The following is a 26,784-nucleotide window of genomic DNA, read 5'->3' as shown; positions in this document are numbered from 1 at the left end:
CCTTTCTAAGATGGTCTTAAGCAAAAATTACAGGCATCCCCAGTCATAGAAGGAAGGAAGAATTTAGTGAGCTGCCATAAAATGGTGGGTTTGTAACTTCTGACTGCAAGCCATTTTATCTGGGCTTTATTCTGCCTTTATTCTGAACTGTGTTCAGTAAAAAAAACAAAATCAAATTGATTTGACAGGATTATTATAACTAAAATTTGAAAAGTCAAAGGACACCATGGTTGCCCTGTTGGCAACTGATTGTATCAAACTGAGGGATACAAGCATGAAAGGATGCTTGTGACTAATTCAAATCTACAGGCAAACAAGAAGAAATAATCTTTTTAACCATCACAGATATTAAAAACAACAAAGAGTTTTTCAGTCCTATATTATTAGCACAGAGATATGAAAAATGGCCACAGTTACAAGTTTTCTATCTAAATGGTAGTAACCATTTACCTGAGTGTTTTGGTTTGGGATCTGTAGTAACAGTGCTAGACTGCTGTAGTCGAAATTGTCGTCCAAAGCTATAAGGGACCCATGAATGCCACTCTCAAGCAAAGTGTTTGCATAATCCCTCAGCCCGATGCTCTGTACCCAGCGGATCACACGGTCGTTGCTCCACACTAAAACATCTGTGAATGAGGCGTCAAACATTTTCATTTTAATTACCATTCAGTTTATATGGTTTATGCTGTATTTACTGGCTTTGAAGGTAAAGAGCCAAAAAAACAACATGAGCGCACTATATGTTTTTATGATATTGTAGCCTATGGTCAAGACTTGTTTATAGACTAGCAATGGAAAAGATATGTAGTTTTCTAAGTACATGTCTTCTAAGAAATGTGAGATCTGACACCTAGTCAATAATGAGCAATCAACTAAGTGCCAGCTATTCTGACCTCAAAATGATATGCACATTTTGAGAATTAGAGGTTTATTTGGTGATAACTAAAGGATATTCTTAACTATTAATTATACTACTTACTGTATTGTTTCTAAGACCAAATCTGATAGGGTTACTTCAAGTAAAGCATATAAAAGTTGTAGATTTCTTTTGTAAGCATGATATTATAAAAACTAAAAAAACGGACACTATTATAATACTGTATATATAGATTAGAAAATCAATAGAATTGTAAAAGAAATAAAACAAGGTAAAAACAAAATATCAGGTCACAAAAAGTTAAACTCTAAGAGCACCTTTCATCTCATGCTGACTCTGCTCTCTTCTTCTTTCCAGTTCTTTCCTATCATAGTTCAGCCTCTTCAAGCACATAATCCCATACTGCAGACTAGTCCTGTTAAATCAGTAATACAATTCAGGTGTCGGAAATGATGAGCATTGAATAAACATTAAAACGTCAATGTCTAGAAAATCGACAGCAACAAAACCAGGAATCAAAACTACAGTCTGAAAACACTGAGCTACCTGTGGAAACTGTCAACCATTTTAAGATGCACTCTCAAATCCTTCTTGTTTAGATGGTCCAGCATTCTGGCATCCACCAGGCATTCCATGAAGTAGCTGCGATACTGAGGTAATCCTAAACTTGGTAGCCACTCGTTGCCTATCCACTCATGGTTCATGTCACCATAGGCTAGTGTCTGCAAAAGAATGGTACATAATAGTATTCAGTTTCCAGTTATAACATCAGATTCTCTGCAGGAGAAGGGTGGGGACTATTGTCTCCTATTGGTCATTCAGTGAATACACTATTTCCTACAGTTCTACTGAGCTAACTCATTAAAATGAGACACATCTAATTCAAAACTACTACTAATGGCATTCTATATCTATCTGTCTATCTATTTTGCCTCTGACCTTGGTATAATCCCATACACGACTTGGGCATAAAGGCAGGGGCACCTCAATCTTCCGTTTTCGGTCTGCCTTACCTTTCCCTGGAATCCTCTCCAAGACAAAGAAGGGGAAAAAATTAACTAAAAATGCCACAGTGATGTAAAGCTACATTAGTGTATTGGTATTTCAGTAGCAATCTCATCAAGTTCCAGCAAGAGATAGATGATTGGCATAAAGGTTCTAAAAGTGTTTCCTGACATAGAAATGAAAGTACAGTTTTCCAGTTCAGTCTCATCTATTTGATTGTGAAGTGGAACTGGCAACTTTTATTGAAAGGACTGAGAATAGCATACACATTACCATGGAACTACTATCAGCATATTTAAAACTACTGTAATCAATTCACAGATTTAAGTCTGACACCTTGAACATGTGTATCATAACTGGCGTATTATATTCGATTTAAGAAACTAACATATAAATTCAACTTTTTTAAAGCAGTGTTTTTTAAAGACATTACATGAATAGGGTACTAAATCAACTGTTTGAAATCAAAACATACTACAAAATAAAATGGCGACGGGCATGAACGCAGCGGCTTCATTCACTGTACTATGCACCTGTGTAAGTATAATGACAATAAAGTTGAATTGAATTGAAAGTGCATAACATTTAAGGAAGAAATTACTTTCTTCAGAAGAAAGAAAAAAATAAAAAGGAAATAGCAAAATGTTTGAGGTACATTACCTGAGCCCAGCTTCCCTCCTCTGACTCCTTCTATGTTAGCATTTGTAAAAAAACATTACAGGTGAAGATACAAAGAGAAAAAAATAAGAATAGTTAATAGCTACCATCAGCTCAGTCACTTTCCAAATTAATGGAAACACCTCATGAACTCAAATATTACCCTAATATTTCTGCATCTTTTCAGAAGCCTTATAGTTCATTTTAAATGGCATTTCATTAAAAAAAAAACATTATTTCAAATATCTAACTTTTTATCTCACTTGGTCTAATGAAGATTTGCATTATCCCCTTTTTTCTGCTGCACTTCTAAAGTCATTGTGGAACACAATGGATATTTATAAGGTTAATTTCTAAATAAACAACATCCCCTTTTGTGATCACTAGACAATTCACTTTTGAAAGCTCCATTACTAATGTTCTGGTTTAATATATTACCAAAAATGTGTTGTGAACTTCAGCACTGATAGAAAAGACATTATAAACTTTCATTTTTTTCATTTTTGTTCTGTAGTACTGTCGAGAAAGCAATGGAATTCTCTCCATTGATGGACCATTGCTGAAACATATTTGCTTTGCATTCTAGAGGTTTTTGAGAATATCAGTTTGTATAATTATATTTCTCATTCTGCTTATGATGGCAATACATTCTTCCTTTTACCCCTTACTACTTAAAAAAAATAAAATAAAATAAGATAGGTTATTAGTATCACGCTCCTGTATATATCATAAAACATGAAATGCTTGTATTGAACAGTCTAGAAATATGAATGAGGAATAAATGACCTCATTGTACTCACACTGTAATAGAAATGATTAATTTTACATACTGTACAAGTGATGTAGCCTATCCTGGCAAGCAATGGCACAAGGTGATTGAACCTGGACTGGACACCGGTCTCACACAGACACGAAACACACTCACGTTAAGGGCAATTCTCCTGGAGACAATTAACCTACAGTACCAGTATGTCTTAGGACTGTGTTAGGAAACTAGAGTACCTGAAAGAAACCCATGCGAACACAGGGAGAACATACACACTCCACACAGGTAGCACCCCAGGCAGCAACGCACATCACTGCACCAACATGCCACTTTACAACACACCCTTATCTATTTTAATGTTTTCAATAGATTCTGAAGACACAGCTATGTTTTATAGTTTGTATTTGGGAAAACACTTACCTGTTGATTTGAAAAGTACAGTGTATGGGCTCAACACTGTAGGTTTTCTTATCTCAATATACGTATACCTGGATAAATGTCCTATTATAAAGAAGCTCAGGAGACATAACCAGCTGTTGAAATTAGGAATACAATGTATGGCTTTTAAGAATACAATGTAATTTTGCTCATTTTGACTGCAGTGTTTGCTTTATGAAATAAACCAAGCCCAGGATACTTTTCCTCTTATAGTATTCCAGATGCTGGTAGACTTTATTCCATAGCTCATGCAGACTGCAATGGCCTCACATACAATAGCTAACACAGAACCCAACACAGAACCCAACATGTAATATGAAAATACTGGTCTTTGTTTGGCAGAGGATCAGTTAAGAATTCCAGCTTCAATCTGGAATTAATATGATCCCTGTATGCAACATCTGAAGCCTGTCTTACAGTTTTCAAAACGAATTGAATGAGCATGTATGCCAACATGAACCATAACTACATAATGCCACTGTTCGGGCAAACTCTGTACAGGCTAAATGGAAGAACATCCTTGATCCATACACAATTTGAGTAAAACATTACCTATGCTTAATATATTTTTCAAAGATGTTTATCTTTGGTTTAACAGAATAACTGGGGGGAGAAATGTCTTATACAGTAATTCAAGAATAATGTTTTTTTCAGCACAAAAACATTGTCCAGAATATATGTACTGTATACTATGTACACTGTATACGCACTAGATATATTTTAAACAATTGCAATTAACACAGTCAATGAAAATTAATTTTATAATAAATATATAAACTGTATTTCGTAAATGTGTCTTTAGTAAATATACTGTACTATACAGCAACACCCATCGTATGTGCCTATCTCTGTACCATTTGCCCTAACCTATAGGGAACTTTTAATAGTCATGCCTTTTAGATCTATTTAAGGGTATGTTGTACAAAATCTGCCATTTTTTGTTTAATATTTTTGCATTTTACTGTGTCTATTACTGTGGGTAAAGCCCGGTATTTTTGATTTTACAGACAAAATTCCCCTTTAACATATTTTTTCCATTTAATCCAAAGTCTGTTAAAGTGAAATCCATTAAACCAAGGGTTTACTGTAATTGCTTCTTAACCTTTTAAAGTGCATTCTAAGATTTAAGACTTTGAGGGCCTCATTCTAAAATATTAGGTAAATATATGCAAAAGATGTATGCAGAGGCCTGGTAATAACCATTACAACCCATACAAAGAATGTCTCCTATGTGTGCTGTGTGGCAGTCTCTTACAGGAGATATCAGCTCAGTAGATCCAACTTTTGTCCATGCAAATGTGCACACACATTATTTAGGTACACCTTATAGTCATAGATTTTTTTATGAATGTTTCCAATATTTCATAACAAGGCCCTTATTTTTGATTTACGCATTTATAATCACATTAGAACCTTTTGTGAATGAGGCTCTAAGAACAAGAGCATGATGATAATTGCTGAATTTGAAAACGTAACCTGTTTGTAAAATTGCAAGGTTCATGTTCTCACTAGCACTTGGTAGAAGTGTCCAAATGCAGTGATTGGTTATAAACTAGGATCACTTTGAACACACCCCCACCAAATGTTTGTCGTGATGCTGAAGGAATCATGGAAGAAGACAGGATTTCACACACTGACTTATTATGACCACAGGAGAGCACCAGCAGTAACAAAGAATGCATGCAGAGCAGGATGGAACAATACCAGACCTCAATGAAAGCAGGGAGAGTAGAATGACAATTCACTAACCGTTTTCGTGGGAGCTGTTAGGTTTTCCATTTCCTCGTGGGTCACCCAGACATTGCCTGAAGGCTAGTTGGAGAGCCCACAAGAGACAGCAGCAATCCACAGGAGGTAAGCAGTGTTAAAGAAGAAAGGCAGCACCACTGTAAGCCAACAGTGTTATAGCATCACTGTCAGCAAATTCAGCATTCTTGCCCTAATAGGACATGTAAGTTAATCAACTTTAAAGAACAGATTTCAGTGGCAATGCTTGACTAATGTGTTATGTACATTTAGACATTTACATACTGTTCTATGATATTAAGTTTAACTATTATTTAAAACATAAAAATTAGCCAGTTTTTTCACATGACACATATCCATAGGAACAGTAAAGGAACTGAGAAAACTCAAGGAAGAAACAGGTGAGTAATTATTAATAAAAGCTTCCAGACAAATACACAAGATTTTAGAGGATTAGGAAATCTGTGCTTTCTCCATGGTACAAGTGTCAGTATATTATTTTATTGAGATCTGATGTGCAACAATAGCTTTCAGTACTGTGGCTTGAAGCAAAGAGACATACATTTGTTTTAGACATCAGAAGTAATTTCTTGTAAGAGTCTGTACTGATATGGTTATGATTTGAGAAACCAGGACCCAATATTTTAACTCCTGTCCTAAAACTGGCATTAATTGAATAGATTGTACCCTTTGAATCTCACACTTTTGAAACATCATCAATGCATGCATGCAGATTTTGATAAAATCAGAAGTAAAATCAGATTTTGATAACATCAGAAGTAATTGCTTGTAAGAGTCTGTAGTGATACTGTTGTGATTTGAGAAACCAATCTAATTTTAAAAAATAAAAATTAAACTAAATGCTTTGTTACATGTTGCATGTAAAGCATTTTGGAAGCATACTTTCACAGGGAAAAAGACAGGTGTGCATGGCAGATAGGTAAGTAGATTTAAAAAAATATATTTAATTCATACATATTTTTCTGTGTGTTCCCTTTAGTGACTGTTACAAAAGAATGTCATTTGATCATATTTTGTTTCTTCTTTTGTTTTTGGGGAGGTTCACAGGTGCATGGGCTGCCGATGAGTCTCAGTGGAGAACAAGAAAAGAGCTCCCCTTGTCCACTGTTCATTTTTTGTCTCATAAGCAGTTTCCCTGAGACCAAAGGGTCAATTGAGTTCAAATCAAAACTTGGCAGCAGCCAGACATGGAGGTAAGAGACAGATGATCGTCACAGTGGGGCGTTTTATGGTGTTGGAATTGCACTGACAAAGTCCACTGCTCCCTTTTAAAATATTCATTTGCTCTCTCTCTCAGCCAGTACTAAAAGTCACATCATTACTGGCAGAGCTCACTTTAACACCATGTCTTCATCACAGCGAGAAGGGGTCACGACTGAGCAAGAGGTGAGAAAAGCTAATGTTCAGCCAAGGACGTCTGACAGTGTGGCACAGTACTTTTCTTTTATTTCACAAACGGAAAATTATCAGCCAAAAGCTTATTTTATATTTTTGAAGACCTTGCTGAAAGGCAAGTATTTTACTTAGCAGAATCTTATCAATAGCAGTTAACCATTAACTATTGTCATTTGCTTCAAAAATAGAAATAACCCAAAAATAAAAAAAACAAAATTAATTACCAAAGAAATAACTTATTTTTTTACCATATAATATGGAAGAACTGAAAGATCTTTTTTCGACAGGACCTTATATAGCCTTGTTTTTTAAAAACTAAAATGCACACATATTGTAAACCTCAGACCACAGATAAAAAAATTACATTCAGCTCCCTTTTTTCCCCTTTGGCAATAAAAAATACAAAAAGTTTAAACCAGGAACATAAAATTCCATCTATTGTATATATCTATACATTACATATTCATTTTATAATATATATTTTTTAATATTAATTATTGCAAAAATGCAGAATAAAATATGGAAATAAACCAAGTTTACTTTAAACCCTTCTTAATACAGACTTGTTGACATGAATTTCTAAAAATAACACAAAATGTACACCTAAGCACCTAAGCATTGCAAATCAGTGGCAATGATAATAATAGGACATTAGTAACTCCTTTTGCATTATATATATACTGTTTATGCTGCTTCAGTACATTTCACTTTTGCTGTGCTAACAAAAAATAAAATTAATTTGGAGGTAACTGCAATGACTTTGCAGGGACGTTATTATCAATGACACCGACGCCTCATGGGAGAACCATAAATAAAGAAGTTCAGGGAAAGGTGATAAATAACCAATTATTTTAATTGAGCTACATTATCTGTTTTGAATATATGCCGGATATATTCTCTTATGAAGCTCTTCTCAGAAGCTGAAGCATCACAACGGATTGTGATCTTTCAATAGTTATATAAATCATGAACAATACCCTTTAGCATAAAAAACTTTGTGACTTGACATTAAAGGCTTTTACACCAGCTTTTCAAATAGTTTGTGTAATTATTATGTTTTTGCTGGTAACATGGCAAAAATATCCAGATGAACACTATACCTCCAACCCACAAGTGAAATACTGTAACATCATCTGATTACCTGCCTTACAGTAATTTAAAATGTAATTGTAAATGTAAATATAAATTATACAAGAAAAATATGCACATTTGTAGTTCAAACAGAAATAATATTTAACAAAAAGATAAAAGGTACTGAATATGGAGGGGAAACAAAAGAAAAAAAAATCATCTTTTGTGTTGAAGTTCTCTACAGCAGTCTTATACTGTACTTTTGATCACAAACTACATTAAATCTTCTGCCCCACCAAGACCTGATGTAAGCTTTATGTTCTGAAGAGAATGTGGAACCTATGTCTTTACTTTGAAAAACCAAACCTCACAATAAAAGAGAATTTCTTTATGGGATTTCACTGCCTAGTGTGTACTGCAATATACTATATATAATGATTCTAAAACTCTACTACTCTGTGGAAATCAAGGTTAATTCTGATTATTTGATATACTATTGGGTGGCAAAGTGACAAAGTGAGTAGTGCTGAGGCTCTTGGTTCAATTTCTCGGGGTGCTAATCTGTGTGGACTTTGTATGTTCTTCTCGTGTTCATGTGGGTTTTCTCTGGGTGTTCTGGTTTCCTCCCACAGTCCAAAGATATAGTGGTATTATGTTCATTAGCTTCTGGGAAAACCAGCCCTGGTGGGAGTGTGTGCATGTTTGTGTCTTTGTGTGCCCTGCAATGGACTGGTGTTCCATCCAGGGTGTAGCCTGCCTTGCTCCCATTGTTTATTGGGATAGGCTCAGGCTCCCCTGTAGCCTTGTATTGGATAAAGCACTTAGAAAATGTTTGGATGGATGATATACTATTCACCTCCCCTTTATTTCAATATATATTCAATATTTAATCTTAACATGTAGAATATATTTTTACAAAAATAATAAAGCATCAAAATGTGAGTGAGTCTAAAATTAGTTGTATAAAAAGAATTAAGCTTTTAGTTAGTCTTCTTTGCTTAAGAGATAGGAAGGAGTGGCAGTAGGGAAATTGCCTTTGCTCTTGAAAGTGCACTTAGTGCCACCTGTAGGTAATAAATATCTCCATGACAACACTAGAAAACCACGAGCATTGCCTTTCAATGATCTTAAAGTAATATGACACAAGAAGATAACAACAGGATGAAGAAGATGTGTCTTTAATACCAGCTTCAGTTTGGTATAATACATCTTAAGAGGTTCTCTTTTGGATTTTCCAATTTCTTAATCCTTATCTTACATACTGTAGATAAAAAAGCAAAGCCTATTTTCAATAAAGTGTTTGTCCTCTTAGAAGAATTCTAATGCATCATGCCTAACTTCCTCTGCTGCCAGATGATAAAAGTATGAAATATCAAATATGCCTTGTGGTCTTAGCTACCCCTCACAAATATTGCTTATTGATGATGTTTGGCTTTTCTTAAATTTACAGCAAAATACCTGTCAGAAAATGGAGGAATGAGGAGTAATCCATTTATAGCTTCTTTAACTGCCTGTTTTCCTGAATGATGTTGATGACCTGCCTAAACACTGACTCAAATAAGTACAGTATGTGAAAAACCTCACGTTTGGATCTGAAGGAGGCTCAAGGGTTGCAACACACCTTCATCAACAGTTTCTTTTATCCAATACAGGGTTGTGGGGGAACCAAAGCTTATCCTGGCAAGCAATGAGCACAAGGCAGGATACATCCTGGATGGGATGCCAGTCCATTGCAGGGCACACACAGGTACAGTATGCACACACTCACACAGGGGCCAATTTTTTCCCCAAACCCAGTTAACCTACTATCATGTATTTGGACTGTGGGAGGAAACTGGAGCACCCAGTGGAAACCTACACAAACTTGGGGAGAACATACAAACTCCACACATAGAGCACCCCAGGAACTGAACCCAGGGCCCTAGCAATGTGAGGCGGCAATTCTAACTACTGTGCCACTATGCCACCCAACCCCTAATATCCTCAGTGTAAATTGTTTGAATTAATCTCTTTATCATTATGGAAGTCCTTGGTTCCTTCCACACAGTAAGTAAGCACAGTTAATTCAAACAAAAATAGCAAGAAAAACATACTTTATTTTTTAAAATACATATAAAATGTCTTATTTTAGGTCCCAAACAGCACAGACATCGCATAGTATCTGAATGACCAGTGACACAAGAGATTGTTTGAATTACAAAAAAATATTTGTCACATTGTTTAACTCTAACCTTGATTCAATGCAGGATGAGAAATGTTAAACATCCTTTTTACTAGTAATTAATTGTACTAGTTTAGTTTTTAGCTTTTTGTGTAACAAGAATATATTATGTTATGAAACACAAAATTTTCTCTAAATTAAAACTGCTGTGTACTACTGAAGTAGCATCGAAAAGTTAACAGGAATCCTAAACTGCTGTCACAAAGATACCCTTACAATAGCAAAAGGAACATTAACAGCAGTATATTAAGTTAGAATGAATTAATTCTGATATTGAGAATACTGGTAACAGTAATACATTGTGAGTGTACTGGAAAAAAAATAACACAAAGATAAAAACAATTTCTAGAGTTGTATTGTTATCTAACTCTTGAGATAAAAATAGGTTTTCCATTGTACTCTTTAGAGGTCACATGGACAGCTCTTCCAAATTAAGGAGCCAGTTTTCATTTTTGAACTTTAAATAACCTGATATTCAATTTAAAGGTTTAGACTAAAACTGCAGCAATCATAGGTCCACTGAGAATCTCTGACCAAATTCTCTACTCCGAGACTATGCCAGTATTCTGAGCCTTTATTCATAACCCGGCTGCCAACAAACACTTACAGTAAGTACTTCACGATCAGAACACATACAGTATTTGCAAAGGACTGTACTAGAGTGTAGCGACTGATCACCTTGTGTTAGAAACCCAAACCTTTCACCTAATGTTGACTTAAAGGCTAAGGAGTGACTCACTGTTCTGGAGGTGGGTGGCGCCGAAGGGCTGGTAAGTGACACCATTTCCTGGATGGCCAGGCGCAGCTTGAGGCGGTGCAGGGGGTTGCTGATGCCAATCTCTCTCTGAATCTCAGTGTCAGATAGAGCGGACATGATGGCACCACTCTTCACGTTGGCTCTGCAGGCTGCCACGTACCAAGCTGGCATTCCGAGCCAGAGCTGGACACACAAGCCAGAAGCAAAACAGGAGTTAGCTGAAGAACAGTGATGGGATCATATGGCAGATTGAACTCACCTGTAAGTGCATGAAGTAGAACAGTATCTGATAAATGTAGTGTAGTTTAAATAGAATAATGCATGTAGCACCAAGAGACATTTCAGGTCTTATGAGCTTCAAGCTCTTATCCACACTTTGCAGATGATACAAAAAAGTAATGTGTGATATTATGCAACTTAAAATATCCTGTGCAGAATATTTTCAGCTATTACCAGGAGCCATATCACCCTGCAGCTCACAACTGGCAACCAACTGAAGCTAAGAAGGTCAGTACCTGGATGGGAGACCTCCTGGGAAAAACCTAGGTTGCTGCCTGAAGAGGTGTTAGTGGGGCCAGCAGGGGGCGATGTGTGGGTCCTTATGCCCCAGTACAGTGATGGGGACACTATACTGTAAAAAGGCGCCGTCCTTCGGATGAGACGTAAAACCGAGGTCCTGACTCTCTGTGGTCATTAAAAATCCCAGGGCGTTTCTCGAAAAGAGAAGAAGTATAACCCCAGCCAAATTTCCCATTGGCCTTTACCAATTAAGGCTCTCTAATAATTCCCCATCTATGAATTGACTTTATTACTCTGTTCTCCTCCCCACTGATAGCTGATGTGTGGTGACCCTTCTGGCACACTATGGCTGCTGTCACGTCATCCAGGTGGGGCTGCACATTGTTGGTGGTGAAGGAGAGTCCCCATTACCTGTAAAGTGCTTTTTGTGGAGTGTCCAGATAAGTGCTTTATAAGTGTAAGCAATTATTATTATTTTTATTTTTTAAGTGTACAGTAAAACTTCAATATTCACAAGTTCAATATTTACTTTTTAGCCTTTTTAGTACAAAATTATTTTGTGATCACCTTTTTCTGCATTCGCGAACCAAAATTAAATTCATGATCTACTCAGCGTGAGTGTACTGTAAATGCAGCAGTCACCCATTTGCACACCTTCATCACATAGATCTGCTTCACACAGCCTGCATTGGTCTCTGTAGCAAAGGCATAGCTTGCTTAGCAAACATTTAGTATGTTTATGTAGAAGTACAGCATGGGGTATGTTTTATTCAGTTAACACTTTTCAGTTCAACTGTTTATTCAGCTAACAGTTTTCTAAAATAGTTAACAGTTATAACAAAAATATTAATACAGAAATGTTTGTTTCGTGAACCATAACCCATAAAATATAAGTCCCCCATTCACAAATTTTCCATTTACAAAGGTTTCTGGTGTAGTTCTCTCACTTGCCTAATCACCTTCATTTATAATAAGTAGATCCAACAGGCTGTACAGATTAAATGGACTTCTCACAATTCATTAACTGGTTATAATCAATACAATGTTCATTTCATCCTAATATTTCATGTCAGCATCCTAGAACCTAGAACATTAATCTCTTTAATAAATCCATTGATGCCTGTAAACCACATACATCTGTACTTTCTTGTCATGAAGATAGGACTATTTTACATGAATAACGAACTACAGGACCAGATGCATTTGAATGCCGTGACGTAGTTTTAGAATTTCAGAAAAATAAATAGGAGATGGTGTTAATATGTGGTGTACTGTATTTAAAATGAATGTGAGTTCATCATTCTAACAGACACATTTGTCGTTTTAATGGCATAATTTCACTACTATCCTTTCATTATATATAAAGCAGGACTATTGCATTCCAGTAAAGTTTAAAAAGTCATTGACCACCCTAGACAAACCACCAGGTGTCAGTCTTGTTTAGCATTAAAATTGGCTTGGCAAAAAAAAAGATGCTGTAGGTTTTCTGAAACAGTTGTACAGCTGGTTTGGCTAAACTCAGGGCTCTGTAACACTTCCTCTGTCTTATTCACAGCCTCAGCTCTGTAACTGCCAAACAGCAGCTGTACAATGTGCCATATTTTAAAGGAAAAACATGATGCTAAGCTATTTATTTTATAAAACATGCGTAGCTATCAAGCATTGCATTAGATGGTATGCTAGCATTTCAAGTTTTGAAGAGGTAAGCATACATTAAAAATTACATTTGAAAACAAAAATAAAACTTATGCCTTATTGTAGACTTTCTGTAAAATTTAAAAAAGACACAGATTTCTTTCTCTATAAAATGAGTAAGCCTGTTTGGTGCTTTTTGCACACTAAATGTACTATACCTTAATTTCATACAGTATAGTGTATTTGACTAAATTTGTTAATTTGTTCTGTTGATTATCAAGATTTTCTGTATACACGACTTTCAGATGGTGCTATTAATTGACTGAAAGATGGCAGTTTGATCGGTGGAAACTTCTTGTGGGTCTGCTTCTGATCACTAAGACACACAGTTGCCACAAGACCCAATGACACATTTCGACAGCCCTTGTGCATCATTCTAATCAGGGACACTTCTAGGAGATTAGTCCATTTAAGGGCCCCAGGGACTATACACAGTCCTGTGTACTGCTAGAGTACAATATTGTGCTTTGGACATATCTATCTAATGCTTTTTCTTGTTTGTGAAAGATGCTAGACATACAAATATTAAATGTTTGTGGAACTCTTTCAAAGACAGCGGTATAGATGCATTTCAGTGGGATGTTTTAAACATATTTTTTATGGTTTTTCTAGATGACAGACCATTTACATCATAACTGTCAATACTTTTATTAATACTAACATTAAAACATTGCTGATTATACATTTTTTGGATATTGCAGCACACAGATGGCCCTGATACTGAGGCAACATAATTACAAGTTTAAATATTTTATCAACTATGAGGACATTTTCTTTCTATGAGTACAGTTCAAATACTGAAAAATACTATTTTAATGAAAATGACATTCCACAATTCTTCTTAACTATTAATGTCCATGAATAGGTTTGAATTAACACATCTGACCTTAACATTCTCAGCAAAACGAGAGATGGTATTTACCTTGGAAAACTCTGTGACAAATAATAAGATTGAACTCAAGATAGAAATGTAATATAGAAATGTAATATTGTACGAGAGAGTTAAATTTCGCTTATGCAAAATTGCTCATTTTGTTTTAGGGAAAGCAATGAAACAACTTTTAAAGTTGAATGTTTTTTAAAAAAAGAATAAAATATACCCTTTGACTCCCATGACATCTTAAGGTTTAAATTACTCAAAGTCATGCAGTCTCTTTTCTGTTGTCTGTCACACAAGCACTTACTTCCAGCCAAGCCACAACTGTCGGACCATCCCACTGTGCAAAGGGCAAACCCTTCCTGCGGGCCTCCTCTAGAAGTTCATGCCTGTAGAGCAAAACAGATTCTTCACTCTTTTCATAAAAATCCCCACACCACTGAATGTAAACGGATAAAAAATTAATCTTTATCTTGTGACAGGACAGAAAAAATACAGTACCTTTGAAGGGGACAACTGATAATTGTTATGTTATTATTTTCTAAAGTACATACATGGAAATCACCTGCAATTCTACATATAATATCACTTTATGGAGACAGTGATGATGCAGTTCAACACCAGCAACATACTGTACTGTATGTCATATGGCTAAATTTGTTGCATATTTTGAACTACACACTTCTAGCATTAAAATGGGAAATACACAATTAAAAATGCCCTCTAGTTTGAATTATAGCTTTTATTTACAGTAGTAATGTGCATCCTTTTACGTGTACAAAATCATTTTAAGTAGTGAAATATGTATTTACTCATAGCTTTTAAAATATAAAATGTTTCATGGAATAAGCTTTCTTTTTGATGGCCCTGTTACTGAGGCAACATAATTACAAGTTTAAATATTTGATCAACTCTGATGACATTTTCTTTCTATGACTACAGTTAAAAATACTGAAAAATATTATTTTAATGAAAATGACATTCCACAGTACAGTACAGATATTTTTAAACTGTTATCTTCCAATTTTCCACAATATTCAGAAATCGGTAACTAACATTGGTAGTGGATAGTTCCAGGTGATTAAACATGAAGTGTTCCAAGTAATGAGAAGTACAGTATCATATTTTTTAGGTGCACAGGCATTAGGCTTTGGACTCTTCATGGAAAAGTAAATTGGACTTCATCAGAGAAAACAGATAAATGTCTTCTTCCATTCTTCTTGAATGTTGAAAATGTATCATTCAACACGTTTTCTCATGTTTTAAGAACCATTCCTATAAAGGCATGCTTAAAATATTAGATTGGATTTTCCCTTATTTTACAAAAAGAGCAAACGGTCAGCCTTACTATTGCAACCCTACAAATAATCTAAGCAGGCTATATATAAAAAGGCATGAAAAAAACTAGTGTTCAGAACACTGAAAAAACACTTGGCAGGAAGACTGTTTACCAGAAACTGATTTATGTGTCAACTGACCATTCGCTACCTCATATTCTACATTCCTCAGGATTGTCAGATAATGAGAGTATAGTTAATTCTACTATAACACAAGTTTCCATAAGGCAAACTGGCTGTCACAAGACTGATTTATTAGGGAATGTATTTTCCATTATGCAGGTGCATGTTGGCTATAACGTGACTCAAGTATTCTGGAACTATTGACATGTATACAGTAAAATCAGCTGCCTGGCAGTCTCTGCGTAGCAACACACACTTGGGATGCTGGCGTATTCTCTCCATGCATTGGTGTCAGTTTTCATCCAACTTGCATATGCATCACAGCTGTGTATCTGTGCTCAGCTACTATATTTGTATTCTTTGAAAACACTGATATACAGTCAGTGTTGTTCTTACAATGAGTGCCAAGGGTATGACGCATTCTACTAGTGCGTGAGGTGCAAGTGAAAAGAAAAAGACAGCTATTAGTCTGGGAAACAAAAGTAATGTTATAGAGCCATATAAGAGAAATAAAAGAACCAATGATATGATTCGCACTAATGGGCTTATTAGTGTTTATTGTTAAAAAAGTTTCTTAGGAAAAACATTGTCTCACCCTCCTCCACTGCAGAATTTCTCATCGCTATATAAATAGTGATTCATATTATGCCTTATGATATCTGTTTTTTTCACTGTTTTCACATATTAAGTCGAAGCAATACATTCAAACTTACAGTATAATATGACCAATAGAAACAATGCCTTCATATTTGTGTATCCAAACTCTCTAACCCCGAATCTTTAATTGTCATTGAGCGAATGGTTTCTATAATGTGGACAAACTGTACAGGAAAAACTGTACAGACTTCATGATACAATACATATTACAGTACATTAACAATGACTCTCTAATGTATCAAATATATTTTGGACACAAGACAAGTTTATTGCTTGAATGCTTAAACTTGAGTTTGCAATACAGAAATGTACCTGTATATGAAGTTAAAAAATAATTAAAATGTTATCATATTAAATAAGATATTGTAGGTTTCTCTAAATTATATTTTAAAGGAAAAGGACAGAATATTTTAAATGAGAGTCTCTAACCATGGCCCTGGAGAGCTCAATTTCAGTTTGTCATTACAACAGGTCATCCCAAATCACTTTTCTAAGATTAGGTATACAGTATTTGTACATTATTGTTCAAGTAAGGCAACGTCATTCCTTGAGAAACAGAGGGTTTTTGGTTTCTCATTTTAAAATAATAATTATTTTAACAATTCACAGTTAAATTTTCCAAAGTGTTTAATAGTTACTGTAATTATAAAACCTGGTAGACAGAGGTTCTTCTGAAGCAGGGTTGGAAACATATGCTTTAAACAATTGCCCTGAAAATATTCTATACTGTACAGTATATGTATAAAATACTGCTTTAGTTTATGATCTTAAGGACACTTTTAACAAGGGTAGAACTTCAGAGCAGAGACATCTTTCTATGTTATCACATAAGCAAAGTTATGTACTAAGTTATGTTACAAAGTTAAGCCTGGCACATAGTGTATTCAATAAAAAAAGTTTTAATATACTGTACTATATTCTGTATTTTATATTAAATTAACATTGCTGTCCCAAACCTTATAGTTTGAGTTGTGAAGAGAATTCTAGAATATGAAAAAGACAATAAGAAAAAATGAAGGTTTTGAAGATTAAAAATATCCATAATCAAATATGTTCAATAATTTATATTAATTATATGTACTACTAGTTTGTGTTATCATTTTTCATATTTATGTTACAGATATCACTATATCACTGTTTTTAGAGACAATGAATCTCACTAAAAATATTGTTTATATAGTACAAGCATGACAGAGCTTAAGTGTCTTACAGTATATTAAAAATGATGGAAGGTGTATTGTTTGAAATGCTTCAATGAATACTTGAACATATCAGACAAGAAAATCCACATTTTCAGGAAACCCTTCAAATTCACCTTTGACTTTCACAATGTACTTTTATTTTTTAATAGTTATCTATTATTATTTTAGCTTACTATACAAATGTCAGACCTGCCTTCTCACATTATTTAATACAATATGCCTTGGAAAGAGTCCTTTAGCTAATAATATTTCATTTGTAATGGGGAAGGAAGAAAAACAAAAGTTATGACAATAACAAGTAAACAGTCACAAGATCCAACAGCCCATAACCAGACATCTGGTTATTTCTTTAGCAGTGACAGACACAAGAACTCTAAGAAAACCAAACAAAGCACACACGTTGAAAAAGGGGAGACATTGTTCAAGAAAGGCAGGCTCCTAGATGGGGTTGAACTATCAAAACAAGAACTGAATCCAAAGCTTCCTTCTCCAGCAATGTTTGCACCCTTTACTGAGTAAGAACTCTGAAGAAATGACACCCATTCACTGTAAGTTAAATGAAAGAGGGGGGGGAATATAAACAGTTATTAAATATGGCGGCTGCTCCTGCATCGTTTTGGTAACGACAGACATCAAACTTGAAAGAAAAAGAAAGATAAAGGAAACAAACAAAAGGTGACAAGCACATACAGCAGACAGAGAACAACATAGTGCCGACAATGAAGATGTCCAGCAGCCTCAGTGATCGCAACTTACCCTGATGTACTTTTTTTTCATGTGATGAGAAGAGATTGATGGGAAACAAAAGCACACAAATATTAATGAGCATGTACATGTATGCTGTCAGCACTCACTCAGAAGCAAAAGCAGGCAGGTGATATTCACGGACAGAGGGTACAAAGGGCACTTTGCAAGAACACTTCAGAGGGTGCAAAGTAGGTAGGAAGAGGGATGGGGGCCTTAGTTTGGTATCAGCATCCCAGATAGAAACACTCTGGCAAACATGCACACATTCACACACGTAACCCAGCACTGTAAAGAGAGATTATTAATGCTGGCGTCCACAGAAATCAAGGCTGTTATAAGTTAGAGTGATGCAAGGGATACCTTATACCTATAGGAAATAAGCAGGGAAATAAACATAAATACACATTTTATTCTTAGTTTTTTGTGCTTTGAAATGCATACCATGCAGGATGAAAAAAAGTAGAAAATTGAGATTGGAGATCTTAAAAGAATTTTGCTGTTCCTGAGTATCATCCTTTGGATAACAAAAGGAATTGGGTGCTTTAATCCAGGTATAACAAAGCAAGCTGTAAAGGTCACTTGTTAAAAAGAGAAAAGTAAAAACCAGAGGTCGTCACTCATAAATGAAATACTGCACATGGACTTGGCAAGCAAAAACACAGAGATGGCACTTAACATGTCAGGGAGGTATTTTCATATTCTCTGACAAAATGTCAAGATGCATGATGGCCAAAATTCTGAAGAATTCTAAATGAGTTTATCAAGAATCCAAAAAATGGTTACACTACACAAAACACATATGTCATTAGCAAAGGAAAAAGTCTGTCAAAATCTTAGGTATTCATGTAAAACCTAATGTTCTTGTTTTAGAAATTGTCAGTGCTACTCAATCTTTGCTTTCCTTAAAGCGATAAACTTCACATTGGCCCCCAGTTATTATCAAAATTTTGGATGCGACAGTATCAACAGGATGGTATTACGAAATACAGGTACACTGTACATTTTCTGTAGTATGTACTGTATAGGGCTTCCTATTAAACAGCATTTTCTGTGTGATTAGAGTTTTTGGAATGAAAAAGAACCCAGCTACCCATAAGGTACTGAAATAGAGATGTTTCTTGTGTTTTCATTTCATTTTATAACCTAATGGTTATCATTACATATTTCAGGAGACATGCCAGCTACTTACTTCTTTTTTAACCTTCTGTCTTTTTCTGCTTGAGTCCCAAGCTTTCCTAATCCAAGGGAATCCTGGCCACCAAGTTCTGAATCAGACATACTTCCTGTCAAGAAAAAAAGGAGCAAATAGCAAAAATTTAAATTTCACATAGACGTATGCATATAGAGATATGTCATTTTGGTAAATTTAGAAATGATTCCCTGCAAACTACTTTTCCACTGTAAGAATAAAAATAGGCCTTATTAATGTGTTTCTGAATACACTTATTTACTTTAGTATCAATCATGTACAGTAAATGTATTTCAGATGAAATACATGTTAGCCACCAGAAAAAAAAGCATTTCTGCATTTTCTCCATATGGAAGAAGTATAACAAGCAATGTCTGAACTTATAAGTTTTTTGTCTTAAAAAGCCACTTAAATTCAAATTGCAGTCTCTTGACAAATGGGGGGAGAAACTATATTACTATAGTCAGTTACTGACCGTAGTATTATAGTATAGTACGCTACTCCATTCCAAATAAAAGTAGAATTGATTTTATCCTGATAACGTCCTTCTTCAAAGAAACAGGTTAATGTTACAGTAGAAATGAAAGCCTGTTTAAGAAATTCTAAAATATCTTAAGTAAACCACTAGAAAACTGAAACACCAAATAGCAAGAGAAGATAGTAGTATTTTAGCTTGGGCTAAGTGGATGTTTTTAGAAATAAAATTAGAGAAAATAATACATTACCTAACATATGTTTATAAATTTTATTCAAGCATGCACTGTAGCACATATTGTCTATATATAAATCCATCAGGCTTCCTTTATGTTCTTTTTATTTGCATAATTGTGTTCTTCACAGGACTGAAGGATCAGAGATCCGTACACTGACATTAATGCATTAGCATTCTTCTGAAGCTCTTCGAGTTGAAGCAATAGCATCCTGGGATTATATGGCAGAGTGTTAATGAGCAACACCCCTAAAGAATCTTATATATCAAGGTTATCTGCCAGGTTTAATGTAAATCTTTCCTGTTGTTCAGTTCACACAGGAATACAGCTAAGATTTGTGGCTCAGCTTGTCACAAAGCAGTCTAAAAAATGATGTTTTACATTGCTGTAGATTATTATTAATAGTATATCTTTCATCAAATAAAGAAAAATAACTAGCTAAAAATACAAATTGTTTTACATGTGAAGTTATGTACCCTGCACTTATCCTACAGTATATCTTAAATAGTTTATACAGTATTTGTGCTGCATCCTTTTTTTCATGGAGTGCATCAATTGAAAATTCAATTTCAAATGTTATCTTACAAAAACACCAACTTATCTATCTCTGAAAGCTAAAAGACTATTTTAAAATGACATGATTGTGATATAAGAGGTAATATATGGATTACAGTTAGAAACCCTACGGTATCTTTCTCCAGATAAGACAAATGAGTATTATGACCCCCTCCTTTTTTTAAATGGTATTTTAAGTGAGTTACCTACAATGTCATGCATTAGCTGTGAGCTGGGAGACTGCTATTTCCATTGTTACCATTAGAAACTACACACAATTATTCGCCTTTTAAAACTATGTTGGACATCACATTTCTATATCATATATAAATAGTTTGCTTTAACATGACAAATTTAAATTGTAGGGTATTTAAAATTATTTTTTAATTAGTTGTGATGGGAGTGATTCAGCAAATATATTCTAGAGAGCCATATGAAAGTGCAGATAATGCAGCATTATCTGCTGTAGTTAAAACTGGCTATAAAACGTATTCACCTCCCTTTGGATTTTTCCATATTTTAATGTGTCAAAATATGCAATCATAATCATATTTGTTTTGCCACTGATCAATACAAAACACTATAATCTCAAACTCTACAAATCCTCCTAAATGAAATAATAATCAAAAAAAGAAAATAAATGATTGCATACAGTATGTATTCACCACCAATGCTATAACACATCTAAATAGGCTCTGGTGCAACCAATAGTGTTTCAAAGTCAATAAGGATAGTACCTATAATACCTAGGAATACTGAGACATGCCTGAGAAGCAAACATTCCGTATCCCAGAGCAGAACTTGAAACATAGTATTTCTCTATATCAACTGGAGGAGTGTTTAGATTTAGTTTAATGTGATAGAGTAAGGGCTGACTCAGGGAGAAAGCTCATGAAGGACAAAGCCATGGTATGCCAAAGCGTGGTGGTATAGGGATACCTGAGCTAAGGAATCCACAAGTAAAGGGTTTTGGAAACCTAAACAGAGTAATGGTCAGGTGGAGAAAAATTGGTTCTAAAGAAATATTCCTGTACTCTGTGTTCTCCTGGGAGGGAAACAACTCAGAATCTCAGAGATTAACTGATTTATGTCTATGATACAGCTCTCAAATGGAGGAATTATAAGGTATAATGAGAAGCTGAAAATCCAGTCCACAGTCTTCACGCTACAGTCTCTCCAGATTTGTGTAACGACAGAAACATGGGATATTATTCAGTCTGATTCCAGAATTGCAATGATCCTAAATTTGGTAACAGAAAAGCCACAAGGCACTGGTCTCGCAGTGTGAAAAATGGTGCTGACACAGTGACAAACAGCCACTCTGTTACACTATTCTTTAAACTATTATAAATTCTTCAGAAATGTGGACTAATTTAGGGAGGGCACAAGTGGAAACTATGTGGAAGTGCATTTAAAACCGAGAACAGAAGGCGCTTCTTTACTTAAAGGGTTAAGGAAGTATGGAACAAGCTACCCAGCTAAGTTGCTGAAGTTGATACCCTGGTTTATTTTAAGAAACGTCTGGATCAGATCCTTAGATCAATTAACCACTAACTACCAGATGCGCAAGTTGAGCTGAGTGACCTTATCTGTAACCATTCTTATGTTCTCAGGAGCTTTTCAGTGGCTTTAATGGTCCCTGGACAATCATTAGCCTTTGTAAAGGTGAGGAATAAATTACACAAGATGAGGCACCTTACAGAATATGAATTATAGCCAATTCTGTTTTAATTGGGTAAATTCTGTTTGATGGATGTGTTTTACTAAATTTATTTTTTTTGTATGCTTTAGCATTATTTTTGCCAATTTTGAATTGTTTTATTTAATTCGTTTTTTGTTGTTGTTGTATGGCATACCAGTTGGTCTTTGTATTTTACTACCACATTTGTAATTGATCAACTTTTGATGATTCTTTGAAATATATTTCAGGTTTTTCTGTAAACCTATTCATTCTTTAAACTAACATCAAGAAAGTGACTAATCATTTCAAATTCACTTTGCTTTCAATAGATACCTCCTCAAAACCGTTATTAACAAAATGAAAAGCATGTATTTCTTCGAGGTAGGTACACCCACCTTGTCCTGGCCCCCCAAGCTCTTTGCCAAGCTGTCCCAGCCTGCCCTTCTCCTTTTTTCCAAACAAACGTCCTATTGAAGATTTGATTCCTTTTTTCTTTGGAGCTTTGTGAAGTGAATCCTGGCTGCTGGTGACACTGCTGAGAGCACCGGTTTCTGCCTCCAAAGTTGCTGATAAACTGTAAAAACAGAGCATGACTGAATAGCTACTGTACCACTTTAATGCATTTTCTTAGTTCTCTTATTAAAAGCCAATGAAAACAAATTCACAACGTAACGTGGAGCTGCATATTTTTGAAACCTTGTTATTTTGTATTCAAGCAAAAAGAAAATAACTTGGTACATTTATCAATTAGTTTGCAATTGTACTTTTAATGTTGTAGTGTCATTCCCTCCAAATTCATCAAGACGGTTAGTGTTCTTAATTCTTTATATCAACATGACTGGGTTTATATTTACCAGTTAACATGCTGCTTACAGTACGTACAATTTTAGTAATCAGCTAATACTTCTAAACAAAAAGTTCAGACAAGTGCAAAACGTGTTCCATGGGAAAACAAATCTCTCAGCAGTAAAGTGCTAAGGGTATTTCTCTCACAGTAAAGTTGCAATATTTACAAATCTGTCAGAATGCATGTTTCCAGTAAGATGATTATGGTAGCCCATGTTACTGCTGCTCAGGCATGTATTGTGTGCATGTCAGTAATAGTGTGACACCTCTAGAGTGTTACTGAGTTAATGCTTACCTTACAATTATGTATTCAGTTTGGAGTGTGAGACTCTACCCTTTGAAACTTTATAGATCCATCTATCCATCCCTCAATTCCACAAAGAACACAGCAATACAGAATATAAAATAGAAGAGAAAACTGACATACCAGTTTTCGTGTTCAAACATGTCTATCGGGTAGCAATTTGACCTTTAACAGAAAGCAAAGCAACACCACATGCAAAGTAGTTACAAGCAATATTCTTTAAACCCCTTACCCTCTGGCGTCATTGTGGTAAGATGATGGCAGAGTGTGTGTCATTCGCACCTGTCGGGGTGTGGGAGGTGGTGAAGTTTCACATTTTATAGTAGCCTTGTCTTCACGACCATCTTCATCAACTGCTGCAATCTGAAGGATGAAACACAGTTTTTGTTTTGCTAAATCCCTTCTGAAATAATAATAATAATAATAATAATAATAATAATAATAATAATAATAATAATAAACTTTATTTTATATAGCACCTTTAAAGGTGGCCTCTCAAAGCGCTTTACAGAATGACAACAACAACAATAAAAAAACGACACAAGATAAACACAATGAGAATACACAGAGGAGACAGTAGATGGTGGTACTAAATACAGTAGGAGCAGAGGGGTAAAGAACAGAACCAGTTAAGTAAAGGCTGTTCTAAAGAAGAAGGTTTTGAATCTGGATTTGAAGGAGTTTAGAGAACGTGACTCTCTGATATCCTTGGGGAGAGAGTTCCAGAGGTTAGGGGCATAACAGGAGAAGGCCCTGTCACCCATAGAACGTAGAGGGGCTTGGAAGACAGTTAGGAGACCAGAATTAGAAGAGCGAAGGTTGTGAGGTGGGGAGTAGGATAATCATAGCTCAGACAGGTGCTGAGGTGTCAAGCCATGCAGAGCCTCATAGGTGAGCATGAGGTAGAAACCTGACAGGAAGCCAGTGCAAGGACTCCAGGATAGGTGTAATGTGATCACTTGCACTAGACCTGGTCAGGATTCTGGCTGCCGAATTTGGGACATACTGCAGTTTGTTCAGTGTGGATTTAAATAGCCCAGCGAGTACAGCATTACAATAGTCAATTCGGGAGAAGACAAATGTGTTGATCAACTTTTCAGCTACAGTTAGTTATAAAATAGAGCGTAGTGTCTGAGCAGTTTCCATATTTCTTCAATTTCTTTTAACCTGGCCTTCAAAAGACATATTGTTTTGCAGCCTGGTACTGTATGTCATTAGACATTGAAGAGGTGAAAAGGGTAAAAATAATGAAGAACACAAGTCATAAATTAAAATAAATGGTTAAGAGGGTGAACATTCATGAATCTAGTTTATAGTAAAAATGTTACCAGATGATTCAAGATGTTTTGGTCAAATCACTATCAAAACCAGGTCTGAGGTGCCAAGACAGTCAATAAAGCAGCAAGAATTTTCATACTTTCAAAAAACATTCTGGTAGTAAGAAGTAGTAAAGACTCTAGGAAGGTATAACTCACAGCTGCAAACACATATACAGTAAATGGAAGGCCATAAATAATGTTATTTAATATTATATATTTTAACTAAAGTAATATATGTAAAAAACTAGCCATCACTCAGATTTCTCATTAGATAAAATACTAGTTAAAATGAACCTGCTATTTTTGAATTGCAAAGGAAATATATATTAGCTATATATAGTACAGAAGTAAAATGCTATATTTATGATATCAATATATCTGAATACATGAAAGTGTACAATTGAATTGTAAATTTAAAAATGGTACCTTTCTTCTGTGCTTCCTTAAATCACTTGGCTACAATGCAGAAACAGGAAGAGACAGATAAAAGAAGAAAAAATAGAAACTATTAATCATGGGAAGATATTATAAAAAAGATATTCCCCTTAAAAATACTAAGCCTATAGTAATATAACTATTAGGCCTTTCTAGCCTTAACAAAGGGTAATCAATGAAGCCATGGAGGTCTTCAATAAGGAGGAACAAACAGAGACTGTCATGGCATTTTCATTTTACACAGTACCGTTCAAACAAAACAGTCAAAAAGTATACTGTATACTTGAACACATTAGTACGTTGAGATACAAAGAGTCCAGTGTAGTTCAGTGAAGATTTGAAAAGAGCTTTATTTTGAAAAAAAAGGGGACCTCACGGAGATCAGACTGACAGAGTGATTTTCTTCCTGTCTGATCTGCTAACTGTTATTCACCAGCATCTTTTATATTTTTAAATCATCTATTTGTATCCTAAATGGCGTTGGAAAAGCTGGTACTCTAGAATCAATATACTTAGAGTTCACCTTTTGATCCTTCTTACAGACTTCTATATGCTGTATGTGAGACAAGAGCATTCATGCTCAGCCTATTTGTCAGATTCTTTGTGAAAAATAACAGGTGTCTATACAGCATGTCCTTCACACAAGACAATCCTTCACAGAGAGCAAATCTTACACACAGAGAAAGTCCAACAAGTGGTATCCCATCCCATTTACTGCCAATGAGTTGAAAGTGAAGTGCATGGCAAAAGTTTCCAGACTCTAGCACAGTTTTCACGTTTTTTTTGCTTTGACACTTACAGTTATGACAATTCGATGATCGGGTTATTAAGTATTCAAACCGTTTACTCTGGTGAACCTAAAACAATTTAAGTGCCCCAAATTACCACATAATAAGAAAATATAATGAAAATAAGTCACATAATTAGTTGGGTGCCCTCTGTCTGTCTGGCCTCTGTCTCTGTCTGTCCATATGATTTGAGAATAAATAAGCCTATCTGAATTTCAAGCAAAGATTCAATCATGAAGACCTAGACACTTTTAAAACAGCTCAGGGATAAAGGCACACATCAGAAAAGAGCATAAAACATTTAAAAAACACTGAATATTTCTGTGAACTCAAATCACAAAAAGATTTGTACAAAAGTACCTAAGTGATACTGCAAATATGGCTAAAGGTTTTGTGTTTAGACAATTCAAAATTGTTACCTTGTAAAACAAAGCATTGCATTTACACAGACCCAACATAGTCCATCACTCAGTAAACCCCATCCCTACTGTCAAGCACATTGTTGTCAGCATCGTGTTAATAGTAGTGTTTCTTATGAACAAGAATTTAAAGCTTGTCTAGATGGAGAAAAATACTGGCAGATACTACTTCAGACATACTGTAAAACAGGAAGAAAAATTCACCTTTCAGGAGGACAATGACCCAAAGCACCAGGCCAAAGCTACACTGAAGTGGCTTAAAAATAAGGCAATAAATGACCTACAGTGGCAAAAGTCCTGACTTAAATTCTGTTAAGAATATGTGAAAAGACTTGGGCGTAGATGATCCTCAAGCAACATGAGAAAGTTTGAGCAAATCTTCCAAGAAGAATGGACAAGAACTGCACCAAACTTGTGTGCAGAGTTG

At 35.1% G+C, this 26,784-nt stretch overlaps 1 protein-coding gene across 15 annotated transcripts in view; it reads right to left on the bottom strand.

Annotated features, from left to right (window-relative positions):
- The window catches only part of ppfia2 (PTPRF interacting protein alpha 2), a 299,302-nt gene that overhangs the window by 8,821 nt on the left and 263,697 nt on the right, over positions 1-26,784 (bottom strand). For 9 of the 15 annotated variants that reach the window (XM_015352820.2, XM_015352825.2, XM_069192239.1 and 6 more), the window contains 11 exons: positions 25,142-25,171; positions 23,629-23,759; positions 22,642-22,820; positions 19,301-19,394; positions 14,353-14,434; positions 10,937-11,137; positions 5,493-5,555; positions 2,543-2,572; positions 1,424-1,599; positions 1,195-1,292; positions 451-626 (listed from right to left, as the gene is read on the bottom strand). In XM_015352820.2, coding sequence (XP_015208306.1) covers positions 451-626; positions 1,195-1,292; positions 1,424-1,599; positions 2,543-2,572; positions 5,493-5,555; positions 10,937-11,137; positions 14,353-14,434; positions 19,301-19,394; positions 22,642-22,820; positions 23,629-23,759; positions 25,142-25,171 — 1,260 coding nt within the window. The remainder of the gene's footprint in view (positions 1-450; positions 627-1,194; positions 1,293-1,423; positions 1,600-2,542; positions 2,573-5,492; positions 5,556-10,936; positions 11,138-14,352; positions 14,435-19,300; positions 19,395-22,641; positions 22,821-23,628; positions 23,760-25,141; positions 25,172-26,784) is intronic. The other 6 variants (XM_015352821.2, XM_069192237.1, XM_015352835.2 and 3 more) reach the window with 2 other exon arrangements.

This window comes from Lepisosteus oculatus, chromosome 7 (assembly GCF_040954835.1).
Source record: "Lepisosteus oculatus isolate fLepOcu1 chromosome 7, fLepOcu1.hap2, whole genome shotgun sequence".
NCBI lineage: Eukaryota > Metazoa > Chordata > Actinopteri > Semionotiformes > Lepisosteidae > Lepisosteus > Lepisosteus oculatus.
This window is presented reverse-complemented; position numbering and strand designations above follow the sequence as displayed.